The sequence below is a fragment of the Ahaetulla prasina genome, chromosome 2 (assembly GCF_028640845.1).
Source record: "Ahaetulla prasina isolate Xishuangbanna chromosome 2, ASM2864084v1, whole genome shotgun sequence".
Lineage (NCBI taxonomy): Eukaryota > Metazoa > Chordata > Lepidosauria > Squamata > Colubridae > Ahaetulla > Ahaetulla prasina.
The window spans coordinates 179,429,632-179,443,839 of NC_080540.1; the positions used below are offsets into that span (position 1 = coordinate 179,429,632).

The window sequence follows — 14,208 nt, forward strand, 5'->3', positions numbered from 1 at the left end:
ACAACTAGACACAAGAACAGTTTTCCCCCGAACGCCATCACTCTGCTAAACAAATAATTCACTCAATACTGTCAAACTATTTTCTAAATAGCACTACTTCTCATCGTTCCCATCACCCATCTCCTTCCACTTATGACTGTATGACTGTAACTTTGTTGCTGGTAATCCTTATGATTTATATTGATATTGATTATTCCTGATTGCTTATTTGTACCTTATGATTATCATTAAGCGTTGTATCATTAAGTGTTAAATTTGTACCCTATGACTAACATTAAGTGTTGCAAGTGTTGTACCTTGATGAAGGTATCTTTTCTTTTATGTACACTGAGAGCATATGCACCAAGACAAATTCCTTGTGTGTCCAATCACACACTTGGCCAATAAAAATTCTATTCTATTCTATTCTATTCTATTCTATTCTATTCTATTCTATTCTATTCTATTCTATTCTATTCTATTTCTGATTAATGGCTGTCCAGTACCCACAACTTCTGAAGGCAATTTGTCCCACTGGTTAATTGTTCTCATTGTTAGGAATTTTCTCTTTAGTTCTGGGTTGCTTTTCTCCTTGATTAGTTTTCATCCATTGTTTCTTGTCTTGTCTTCTGGTGCTTTGGTAAATAAGTTGCCCCCCTCTTCCTTGTGGCGGCCCTTCAAATATTGGAAAACTGCTGTCTTGTCACTCCTGGTCCTTCTTTTCACTAGACTAGACATACCCATTTCCTGCAATCATTCTTTATATGTTTTAGCTTTGTATATGTTAGATTCTTGTCCGTCCGTCTTTCTTTCTTTCTTTCTTTCTTTCTTTCTTTCTTTCTTTCTTTCTTTCTTTCTTTCTTTCTTTCTTTCTTTCTCGCCCATCTCCCTCAAAGAGGGACTCCTTGCTCTTGCTTTGTTGGATTCTGTTATAAAAAGACACTGGAATTTTTAAATATTCCAACTCATATTGAGCTATGGATTATCCATGTAGCTAAGCGGTGAGTGGAGGGAACTTACATTAACATACAAATAGTTCTTGGTCTGCAGCCATTGGTTTAGCCAATTACAGCAGTTACAATAGCAATGAGAAAAATGACTTATGACTGGTCCTCACATTTATGACCATCACAGCATCTCCATGGTCATGTGATCAAAATTCAGCGGCTTAGCAGCTCGCCGTATGTTTACAATCATTGCAACATCCCAGAATCATTTGATCACCATTTGTGACTTTCCCAGCTGGCTTTCGACCAGTAAAGTCAATGGAGGAAACGATTAATTTAATGACTGCAGCGAGTTGCTTAACAATTGTAGCAAAAAAAAGTCATGAAATTGGGCATGTCTCACTTAACAATCATCTTGCTTAGCAACAGAAATTTTGGTCCCAATTATAGTCATAAGTCAAGGACTACCTGTACGAAAACTACCTTATATGCTGCCCATAGAGTACAGTGCTTGCCAGATGCTGCTGTGAATCGTAATTTTCAGCCTTCCCCTTTTGATTTTGCCAGTTTGATCTACTGGGAGTTGTAGTTCAGTAACATCAAAACTGGATGCAATAAGTGATTTTCTTTCCCAGTCCTAAAATATTTACTTTGGAGAAATTGTTTTCATTTGTTTATGGGATTCCAGATTTAGGCTACAATCTAACCACCAATGTCTGAAAAAGGTTTTAAACTGGGCAAGTAGTATACTGTTCTCTTTATCTCTTACCTACCACGCTTGTTTCCATCCTGGAATGACATGTCAGCAAGCAAAGGAATACAACCTCACTTAATACTTATATAATGTAGTTTGCAGTTCATGTGTTCTTCGATTACATCTTGTTGTTTGTTAATCAGCAATATTGGAAAAGCAGAAGAGAGCAAAGTACTGTAAACAAATGTATTGAAGAGAAGCTAGTGGAATATTAAGGCAAAATACAAACTGATCCAGTTTCAGCTTTTGGGCAGTTTAATTTTTTTAATAAATAAAAATTCACCCTGCTTGATATACTAAAAGAATCCCAAGCCTCCAATGCTTTTAATGTTGCCTGTCCTAATTCTCCACCCTAAAATACTTTCCCTAAAGCACCACCCTTCTTTTCACATCCCTGAAGGCCCTTTTCTGCCAGCCAAATTCTTTGTTGTTTTTTTATATAAATGTCTTATGTCCTCTGCTGATTTCAGAAGCAGATTATACCAGTAACTTTAACCTTACATTATTGAAATGTATGATCTGCCTCTGTCATCTAGACACAAAGAGGGAACTTGGATGATGAAGCTCTCTAGCCAATTAACTAGTCTTGAAACTCTTAGTAAAACATAGCTGTAAGACAGGACAGAAGTGGCCTGTCGCATCTCTCTTATTTAGTAATGATTGGTAGACAGAAACTCTGTGCTCATAACTGGGTAGAATCCCAAATGCAATGGAAAGGTTCTCTGTTTTCTGTTAGGTCACTAGATGTCAATCCTATCAGGAAGGGAGGAAAATCCTGACTACATGGCCAGCTTAGAAACCTTGCAAAATGCTGGAGATTGGATGAGTCACCGTGGTACGCCAGCATTTACTTTGGAGCAAATTCAGTGCTGATATTTTTATTCATTCATTCATTTTATTTGCCCCTCCCCGCCCCATCTTGCCACAAGGTGACTCTAGATAACTTACAACATTAAAAACAGTAAAAACATAACAATAAGAAATACAAAATTATAATTAAAGATGGAAGGGGGACAGAGAAAGATGCTCAGGTGAGAGGTGAGATCTGCTATCTTCAACATCTCTAGCCTCCAGGTATTCCTTCTTGGAGCCCCAGGCCGACTGGCACAGCCAGGTCTTCAGGCTTTTATGGAAGGACAGGAGGGTGGGAGCCAATCTGACCTCAGGGGCAAGATGTTACAAAGTACCAGAGCCACAGCAGAGAAGGCTGTTTTCCTGGACACCATCAGACAGAATTCCTTGACTGGTGGGATCTACAGCATGCCTCCTCTGCCAGCACGGATGGGACAGGCCTGCCTCATAGAGTTGTTCTGGCCTGCCTCGTGGTTATTCTGAAACAAATGTCCATAAAACTAGAACCATAGTTTCTAATCCTGGGAAGGTTTACTTAGTTGAAGTAATATGGAGTTCAGTAAGTTTTAGTCTTGGCTAAGTGTGTATCATTGTGCAACATACTAATTATGCATATACGTATATATTCAAAAGTAGCGCCACCAGTATTTAATGGGCCTTACCCTCTCCAAAATATTTGCACCTTTTCCTATTTGCTTTATCTTTGGAGCATTAAATAATGTGGGGAGAAGTCATTTGAAGGAACACTCACATTTCTATCTATGCACTTCAGAGATCCTGCCTCAAAGCTGTGAAAGCCACTGGCCTTGTGGTCATGAGAAATGGCTATAATCCCCACACCTGTGGAATTCCGATCCAACTTGAAAGAATAAATATTTATTATAGCAGATCTTTTAAGAGTCACTAAAGCTACTATTTTATATATGCCTTCTCTTAGGAATGTGAAAAGCGCTCCAGGCTTGAGGGCTGGGACAGAGCTAGAAGTTTTGGCCAAACTACAGAAGTTTAAAGCATCTATTTTACCTCTGAACACAGTTCCCCCCCACCATCCAAAAAAGAATTTGCTAATTTAAAGGGAGATATTTCTAGGGTTCACTGTTGCATTTGGCTGATATTGCCTTTCTTGGCTGGATGATGCTTATAATTAACACAGTTGCTGTTTGTAAGTTATTTTGTATTTGACTGATACTTGTTATTTGTGCATTTATGGCATTCTGTGGTAAAATTGTTTAGTTTGTGTATTGATGCGGTTGGAAGTTGCATTGAGGGGATATCACTTAAAAAATAATTTAACTAATATTTTCAACAGATAGACTGAGGATAGGTTCTACACCTATGAATGACATTATATAATTATGGGAACCGTTTTAACAGAAATGTCCCGTTAAAATAAGACACGCATAAACTGTATTTTTTCTGCTCCGAGAGAATGAAGTCAAGAGAATTAAGAAACAAAAGAAAGGCAGGAAGAAACTCCTCTTTTTTTCTGCTAAGTGAGTGACACGGTTGAAAGTATGGAAAACTAAGAAGCCCTCAGTCCCTGGGAGAAAAAATATTCCATACCCCAAATTGTGGGCAGGACCGACAATGTCTAAATTCTTATTCTTATTACTCCTGTGTCCTGACGCTGATAAAGCCACCATTACTTTCCTCGCCCCTCCCTTTATATCCTTAATCTTATCTGTTGCCCTGGAGTAGAATGTCGTCAGCAGCCCTCAACATCTGTGCACAGTGATCCTTCAGAAGGAGTTGCAACTAAATTGACTACAAAAACAGCTGTGTGCTCGGGCACACATACACACACACACACACACTCCCACACACACATGCCAGATAAAGTGCCATGATATATGCAGAGGTACAGCCAAGATGAATTGGATGTATAAAAACAATGCTTAAGACGCTCTAAACTATTGACGCAAATAGCTTGAGAAGGAAATTAAGCTGGTATTTGGTCTGATGTAAGGTTTACTGCGTAAAAAATAAAATAAAATCCAGGAATTGCATTCAGCAAGTGAGACAGGGATAATGTCCTGAAGGTGAAGTCTAGGGCTTTGTTCAAGAGGCTCAAGTGCACTGGGTCCCTTTACCATAATTTGAAATTCTAAAAAAATCTAAAAATGAATTGTAAAGCTATTTGGTCCAAGGGTAATTTGTCCATTTTCCAAGCAAGTTGTGCAAAAGGCTTGCAAAAACGATGAACCTCTGGCACTGTCCTTTCTAATTTGGTTTTAAATCTCTCTTTCTCTCTCACGCTAAAAACATCATATTGAGATAAATTAGTAAAAAAAAATAGATATTTAAACCTGCTGCTGCTGCAAGGTATTGCTTTTTCTAGCTTTGCCTTATGCGGCAGCTGTAATGTTCTCATCTCTAGCTGTTGACCGGAAGACGCCAACAGTGCTCCCCTTTGAGCTTCCTCCGCTGTAACAGAATGAGAGGCTTCCTAAGGCTTTTTCTGCTGTTGACAACAGGTCTACTCCCAAGCACCAAAGGGCTCAGCTGGAAAAACCCGTGTGCTGATCCAACCTGGTTTGATAACGTGATGGGGCATAGGAGGGGCATGTTTGCAGCTGTACTGATTTAGATTCACAGTGATGCTGATTGTGCTAGAATGGTGTATATAAGGATACCAAAGAAGGAAGATAACACAACAATTTACACTGAACTGTTATTACTAGGGCTGTATAGTTCTTACACTAATAGCCATGCACATACAACACGTGTCTGGCCAAATGGTTTACTTTTCTCACTGCTTTTTGCTTTGCCATTTTGCATTGATGCATAAAACTATTTTATTTTATTTTATTTATTTATTTATTTTGTCACAACAATATATATAAGTATTATACAGAAAAGATTATATAGTGTATAAACATATATATGAGTAAATAATAGGAGGAATAAGCATATATATATATAAGAAGAAGAAAAGAAAAACAATAGGACAGGAACGGTAGGCACGTTTGTGCTCTTATGCACGTCCCTTACAAACCTCTTAGGAATGGGGTGAGGTCAATAGTAGAAAGTTTTTGGTTAAAGCTTTTGGGATTATGGGAAGAGACCACAGAGTCAGGTAAAGTGTTCCAAGCACTGATGATTCTGTTACAGAAGTCATATTTTCTGCAATCTAGATTAAAGCGGTTAACATTAAGTTTAAATCTATTGGTTGCTCTTGTATTATTGCAATTAAAGTCTATTCTTCTGACAACATCGAATTTGGAATGTTATGAAACTATTGTAAGGATAGGACCAATGTGGAAAGTGGACTATGAATGGTTGTCAGGAGTTAAAAGGAGACAAAATAGCCCCCCAAAAGATTCACACCAACATTGAAAAATAACATAGATATTTTATAGGTATTCCTCTGCCACTATTACACATCTCTCATCCAAGATGGGGAATTATTTGGCGGTAAAGAGACTGTAGATATGGTAGATATGGTAGTTACAATAGAAACCAGGTAGAACAGAACAAAATCAACAGATTCTGTTGATATTTGGGGTATTTGCTGATTACAAATTTTACAGAAAGATCAAAGAAGGGCATCCTGGAAGAGGTGAGAATCTGTCAAGGAAAATAAAAAGCCTAACATGCTAGAGAATATTGGAAGACCAAGCATCTCTCTGGGGGGCAATATCTGGCCATAAATACATATTAGACCGAAGAGTATGCTACCACCACCTGATCAAAATGCCAAGGGTCATTTTGCAATGGTGAAATATATCAGGGCAGAATACAAATAGAATAGAATAGAATTTTTTTTATTGGCCAAGTGTGATTGGACACACAAGGAATTTGTCTTGGTGCATATGCTCTCAGTGTACATAAACAGACAAGATACACTCATCAAGAATCATAAGGTACAACACTTAATGATAGTCATAGGGTACAAATAACCAATCAAAGGAGATCATTGTAAAAATATCCGTTGTTTAGTCACTAAATACTTTCTGACTCTTTGTGCCTTGAAAAACATTATTTTGCCAGGATGGTCAGCAACTCCTTTGACTTCTTACCAAAATGGAGAACTTCAGATACCCTTAAATAGGGTATCCATTCATGCTCAGACTATAACAATGATATTTCATTTCTGAATGACATCTGTGCCTTGGAACTGACGTGAGAGGAAGAACTGTAGATTTAATCATAAATAGTAACAGTGACCTGGTGGAAGATGCAATTGTTGTAGAACAGACTGGAAAACAGCAAGTATTTTGTTATTATATTTAGCATACATGCAAATGAGAAAAGTCAAGAAATGATTTTGTATTTCCTTGTGGATATTTAAAAATACAATAATTGTAGCTCAATTGGAATGTAAGAGTCAGCCAAGTTCAGAAAGAAGCCAGCACTGCTTTCTAGTAGTATCCAGGAAACTGTAAAAGTTAAGAAGACTTCCTTCAGGAAATGGAAAGTCTGTCCTAACACAAAGAATTCAAGTAGGACAGCCTGTATTGACTTTCACATGGAGGGGAAAAATCACAAAAATTAGAAATAACAAGAAAAAAAACTAAACATTTTGAAGGACTCCACAGCACACTCGGATCTGATGACATCAATCCAAGATTATCCATCCTTCTGTGTCTGTCCGCCTATCTGTCTGTCTAACTATCTAACTATCTATCTATCTTGGATGATGTCATCAGAACCCAGAGTTTTAATACTATGCTGTATGTGTATGTATATATTGATCCTTAAATGTTGTATCATTAATTGTTAAATTTGTACCTTATGACTATCATTAAGTATTGTAAATGTTGTACCTTGATGAAGGTATCTTTTCTTTTATGTACACTGAGAGCATATGCACAAAGGCAAATTCCTTGTGTGTCCAATCACACTTGGCCAATACAAAATTCTATTCTATCCTCAGATCAGGCCCAGTGCCAGAAGACTAAAAAGATGTGAATGCTTATTTTTAAAAAGAGGCCCAGAAGACACCTGGGAAATAATTGACCAGTCAGTTTAATGTGTGTTCCTGAAAAATAGGTAGAAACAGTAATCAAAACAAAAAATAATTATGTGCATGGAAGAACGAACCTTGTCAAAGGAAAATCAGTATGGATTTGTAAAAATATCCTGCTTCAAATGTCTGGCAGAGTTCCTTGTCCACGACTTTTGAGTAAACTTATCCATGACAGCTATGGAAAACGCAAATTCCATATTAAGGGTCATTAAAAGTGATTGAAAATAAAATTGGCCACTTTGTAAAACCCTTTTACAGATCTTCAATATGTGCTCATCTGGAATATTTTGTAAAGTTCTGATCACTACCTTTGGAAAAAGATAGTAGAATTGGCAAAAGTACAGCAAAGGGCAATGAAAATGATCAGAAACCTTAAATACTTTCCCCATGAAAAAAGACTAGAGGGCTTGGGACTCCTGAGTTTGAAAAAAGAAGGCAGCTGAGAGGGCACATGACTGAAAAGTATAAAATCATGGCTGGCATGGATTGAGAGAAGTTCCTCTCTTTCTCTCTCTCTTAATAATAGAACCTCAAGTCATCCGGTGAAGCTGATTGGAGGGAGATTTAAAACAGATCAAGTAAAGCACATATTCATCTACCACATACATTCATCAGAATTAATTTACCACAAGATGTGGTAATGGTTACTATCTTGAATGGCTTTCAAAGGGAAATGGGTTTTTTGTTTGTTTGTTGGTTGGTTGGTTTATAAAATTTATAGGCTGCCCATCTTACCTCAAGGTAACTCTGGGTGGCTTAAATATCATAGAGGACATGTCTGTCAAGGGATATTGGTCTTGAGGACTAAGCATTACCTCAAAGTTGGAGTCAACATGTCTCTGTATACTACAATTAATCTTCTGTGACTTAATTTAATTCAGTAATTGGTCTCATTTGAGACAGTGATGACTCCACATACAGATGGGAAGTTGAACAACTAGCCTCGTGGTGCGACCAGAACAATCTGGAACTGAACACACGCAAAACGGTAGAAATGGTGGTGGACTTTAGGAGAAACCTTCCCATACTACTATCTCTTACAATACTAGAAAACACAGTATCAACAGTAGAGACCTTCAAATTTCTAGTTCTACCATATCTCAAGACCTAAAATGGAAACCCACATCAAAAACATCATCAAAAAAGCACAACAAAAAATGTTCTTTCTGTGCCAACTCAGAAAGCTCAAACTGCCCAAGGAGCTGCTGATACAGTTCTACAGAGGAATTATTGAGTTTTTCATCTGCACCTCTATAACTGTCTGGTTTGGTTCTGCAACCCAACAAGAAAGACACAGACTTTAGAGGATAATTAGAACTGCAGAAAAAAACAATTACTACCAACCTGCCTTCCATTGAGGACCTGTATATTGCACAAGTCAAAAAGAAGGCGGTGAAAATCTTTAGAGACCCCTTGCATCCTGGACATAAACTGTTTCAACCCCTATCCTCAAAACGACGCTATAGAGCACTGCACACAGAACAACTAGACCCAAGAATAGTTTTTTCCTAAATGCCATCACTCTGCTAAACGAATAATTCCCTCAGCACTATCAAACTAGTTACTAAGTCTGCATTACTATTAATCTTCTCATTGTTCCTATCACCCATCTCCTCCCACTTATGACTGTATGACTGTAACCTTGTTGCTGGTATCCTTAAGATTTATATTGACTGTTTCCCTATGACTATCATTAAGTGTTACCTTATGATTCTTGATGAACGTATCTTTTCTTTTATGTACACTGAGAGCATATGCACCAAGACAAATTCCTTGTGTGTCCAATCACACTTGGCCAATAAAGAATTCTATTCTATTCTATTCTATTATTAAGAAGGGATTCTTCAGAGGTTTGAGATTAATAAGGTATCTTTCTAAAGGAAGGTTAGTAAATTATTTGCATTCGAACAAAAGGCAAAGTTGGTGGACATCTCCAATTTACATATATTACATACATATGCACTTTCTCATCAATTCACACCCATCAAAACCATGGTGTAAGGGGTTATGTGGTAGTCCAACATGACAAGTTGAGAAAGGCAAACATTAAAAAATAGAAAAATATTAATACTAAAATATAATCAGAAAAATAATTTAAAAATAGATAACGAGCCAGGGAGAATAAACTGAAGCAAATTATATTATAAGTAGAACAGCCTCACACAAATTGATCAAATATTCTTCCTTGTCCTAATGCAAAGTTTAGCAAACAATTCTTATCAGCAGTCCATTGATGCAGATCAGACACAGATTTCTCTTTCATGTTCATAATAATTCTTTTAGCGAGCGCCCTTGCTTCCCACACAGCTTCACAGTTACTTATTTGCAAAGGGATGAAATAGGAGGTATAGAGGTAGTCCTTGTACAGCAGTTCACTTAGTGACCATTCGAAGTTACAACAGCACTGAAAAAAGTGACTTATGACCATTTTTCACATTTATGACCTTTGCAGCATCCCCATGGTCCCGTGATTTATATTCGGGCTTGACAACTGACTCATATTTATGACGGTTGCAGCGTCCCGGGGTCATGTGATTGCTTTTTGTGACCTTCTGACAAGCAAAGTCAATGGGGAAAGGTCATAAAAAAGGGCAAAACTCACTTAACAAATGGCTCACTTAGCAACAAAAATTTTGGGAGCAATTGTGGTTGTAAGTTGAGGACTACCTGTATAGGCTTCATAGAATTACCATACTTTTCAGAGTATAAGACACACTTTTTTCCCCCCTGAAAGAAGGTGGAAATGTTGGTGCGTCTTATACACTGAATACAGCCATTTTTGGGTTCCCAAAGCCCTGCCCCACGCATCTGGTTTTTGTAAAAAAACTGGCCCGTTTTTCTCAAAACGCACGCAGAGGCTTTGGTAGGCTGCAGAGTGCTCCTGGTGGCTGGGGAGGGCAAAAACACCCCCGTTTTTCACAAAAATGGGCAAAAAATGGGCCCGTTTTTCACAAAAATGGGCCCGTTTTTCACAAAAACGGGGTGCGCAGAGGCTTTGGGAGGCCTGCAGAGTGTTCCTGGGAGCTGGGGAGGGCAAAAGCGCCTCCGTTTTTCGCAAAAAGTGCATGAAAAATGGACCCGTTTTCCACAAAAATGGAGCGCACAGAGGATTTGGGAGGACTGTAGAATGCTCCTGGGGGCTGGGGAGTGCAAAAACATCCCCAGTTTTGTGAAACGTGGGCCCATTTTTGGCCTCCCAAACCCCCCATGCACTCGTTTTGCCTCCCAGCCCCAGGAGCAGTCTGCAGGCCTCCCAAACCGTGTGCGCACCCCATTTTTGCAAAAAATGGGACGTGCAGAGGATTTGGGAGGCCTGCAGAGTGCTCCTGAGGGCCGGGGAGTGCAAAAACGTTTTTTTTCCCCTTGCTTACCTCTTTGAAATCTTGGTGCATCTTATACACCGGAGCGTCTTATAATCCGAAAAATACGGTAAATAGGATTTGACTTGGTAGCATCTTCCTTCCTTCCCACTGGCGGTGCTGCTAATTCCAAAGAAGAAGAAGAAGCAGCATACAAATTATATACAGTATAGCTGGCAAACTCTCAAGAGAATGATGCGTTGTTGTTATCCAGAATTTTTCCCTGCATTTGGAGTTGGACTGTTACCTTACGGAGCTACACCAGAAAAAAGTGATTTATGGAGCAAGTGTTTATAGCAGGGAAAGGCTCTTTGAATGTTTGCCAATGGATAGAATGAAGCAACCTTTTGTTGTTGTTGTTGTTGTTGTCACTAGGCTTTTAATTTTTAACTTTCTTTTTTATTTCATTTCTACTGCTCCCTAGACAATTAGACTTGGATATATTGAAATGGACAGCTATGGCCAAACAAGCGGAGGGTTTTATTTTTGTCCCCTCTGGGTTAGACAGGAATATTTCAAGGGTGGAATGTGTGTTTGTGGGGGAAAGAAACGGGTAACTCAAGGTGAAAGCCTCAAAAGCTGAAACCACACTAAAGAGGAAGTCCAGCCTTCCGAGGAAGGCAAGCGCACTCCCTGGAACCCTTCAGGGCATCCTCTTGTTAGATTGGCTGGGAGAGATCCTGTCATTTCCACCCAGCCATAACCAAGCCTTGGTTGTCATGTGATGAGTCAGCCTGTCGGTCTAGTTGCATTTCTCAACTCGATTGCACCAACATCTCCCAGCACAACATAGGGTGTGACAAGGGAGAATAGCGGCTTGATTCCTGCAGATATCTGAATTAGACACCTTGTAACCCAGACTTCTTACTCTACGGCAACCCAGGAGGATGGCTCATGTCCACACGTCAAACGGCATTGATTACAACCGGGTCATGTCTCTGCCCAGCCTCCATTTATCCATCCGAAGGTTAGTTGGGCAATGTGTTGTCTGCCACTGAGTGTTGTGTCTGGGGCACGGGTGCTGCTCATGACTGCATGTTTCTAGTCAGGCTAGAGAAAACTTTTTAGTTGCCTGAGTCAGTGGTGAGAGGTAGGGTGCAAGAATTGGGGCCCATGGAAATCTAGAGTTTGTGACTCTTGAGTTGATGAGAAGCTAGCATTTGCTAGTATTTGAGGAATCGCGCATTGTAATAAAGGGTACTAGTGGTGTGTGGTTGAGGATACACAGGGTTGGAGAATAGCACTGAATCTTGTAGAAGAGCACCATGGATGCTGTCTTTCACCATATTTCCGAAGAACTTTTAACTCACTGAAGGGTGGGGATTCTGTTGATATTTTTGCATAGCTTGTTAATGCAAACATCTTATGCCATTGTTTTGTTGAGACTTTAGGAGGAAGCTCCCAAAAGACAGAATGGGGCTTATGTCAGGGTCCAAAGAAAAAGATGGCCTCCAGGGCTGACAGTTTACTTCCTATACATATTGTGCTGTCGGTTTCTTACAGTCCAGGAATGCAATTGGAACAATTAACCATTATATAGAAATATGTATATGTTATACAGGAACAGTTTATTGACCAGCAGGGGGAGTAAAAGGTAAAAAAAAAAATGAGGAAGGAAGAGAGTGATTCTCTAAGGCGTCATTTATGCCGGTTACTAAACAGTTCCACTTTTGCATAAAGTAAATTTTACATGCTCTGTTGTGAAGCCTAGTATCTATGTAAAATAAATAAACCAATATGGCCGGTATAAATTGGCTGGTTTTATTTACACATGCTCCATTTACAACTTCAGTAGAACTCTTTGTTTGAACTTTAACTGGCTTTGTGGATTGGTGGAAAGATATACTGTGGGCAATATACGGAGTGCAGTAGAGTGGCAGTGAGACCCAGATTCTTTCAACATTTAATTCTGAAATTCCAGTTCACATTATTTCTAAAATATTGCTCCAGTGTGGGATCAGTAGGTTGGGGGGTTTTTTTTAAGTGGAAAGTGGGAATCTAGATTTTGAAAATTAATTTGAGATTATGGTTTAATCTTTATGTGCCTGCATCAGATCTGCAAAGAGTGAGGAACAATATACCTTTTTTAATCCAACTGTAAATTTGGTGTAGGTTTAGTATACAGAGGATTCTAGAAGATAATCTGTATTAAACTGTTTTGTGTTTATGAGCTGTTTTTTAAAAAAATGAACTTAACCCAAGTAATGTACATGATTTCCCGTATAACTGTTTAATACGTAATGTATTGGTGTGTTGTCTTTTATAATTTATTAAACATGCTTATATCTTAATATAATCTTTGAATCCCGCCAATTATGGTTTAATCAATAAACCATATTTAAGTAATCCATGATTTAGCCCAGGATACAAAACAGATCTGTGAATAAGAGTGGATGTTGAACAGAGCTCCCGAATACTCTTTGAGTTGGTTATTCTTCCCACATTAATACACTCTCAGAGGTCCTATATTTTTAATATTGGGTGAACAACGTTCTTGAATTCCTTGACATGTTTCTTTTTTCCTCTGGCAGCTTTGAAGTGGAAAATGGCCCATCTCCAGGTCGCAGCCCCCTGGATTCCCAGGCCAGCCCTGGATTGGTGCTTCACCCCAGCTTTCCGCAGAGCCAAAGGCGTGAGTCCTTCCTGTATCGTTCGGACAGTGATTACGACATGTCACCCAAGACCATGTCACGCAACTCCTCCATTGCTAGTGAAGCGTAAGTCCCTCTTCTTTCTTCAGTGGGGTTTCATGGAGATTATAGAGCAATCAGATAAAGCCTCAGGTCTCTTAAATGCCCAGGCAGGTAGACCTTGGGCTGGAAAACACACAGGTCCCATGGGTGGCAGGTGGGTTGAAAGCCAGGCACCTTATTGCATCCCCTTTCTCAGCGACAAGCTCCCTGAACCAAAGGAAGACTAGGAATCAGCTTATTGACCACAGCACTGGATCAGCCGTAGACTGGGAGGCTTATAGGCTCTCTTGTGAATCTTCCATCAGTACCAATTAAGTCTTTCCCTATGTTAGCTGGCAGTCCTGAATGAGTGCAGAAATGTGGCCTCTTAAGACATAGTTATTGGTAGTCGCGAAGGAACTACATTTTCTTTTCGGAGCAGAGCCAACACCCTTTGCATGAAGACCTGTTCTCAACATTGCAGCCTAATTTTCTTGCAATCACAAACAAATTCTGCAACATAAAGTAAAAAGGCACCTGCAGCACAATTGAGAAAGAGAGCAAAGCTCACTTTTTGCATGAGTTTTCTTAGCTCCTTCTGTCAGGGAATTTCTACGCCCCTTAAATTGGAATGCTGGAATTTGGAAGCAAAAAGGAAAAAATGGTGGCTTCCTTT

The 14,208-nt window shown here is 39.1% G+C and overlaps 1 protein-coding gene across 3 annotated transcripts in view; it reads left to right on the forward strand.

The window, feature by feature from the left end:
- PDE4A (phosphodiesterase 4A) overlaps positions 1-14,208 on the forward strand; it is a 323,495-nt gene that overhangs the window by 246,302 nt on the left and 62,985 nt on the right. For 2 of the 3 annotated variants that reach the window (XM_058166089.1, XM_058166090.1), the window contains exon 2: positions 13,392-13,577. In XM_058166089.1, coding sequence (XP_058022072.1) covers positions 13,392-13,577 — 186 coding nt within the window. Of the gene's footprint in view, positions 1-11,555; positions 11,828-13,391; positions 13,578-14,208 lie in introns of those variants that run through there. The other variant, XM_058166091.1, reaches the window with a different exon arrangement.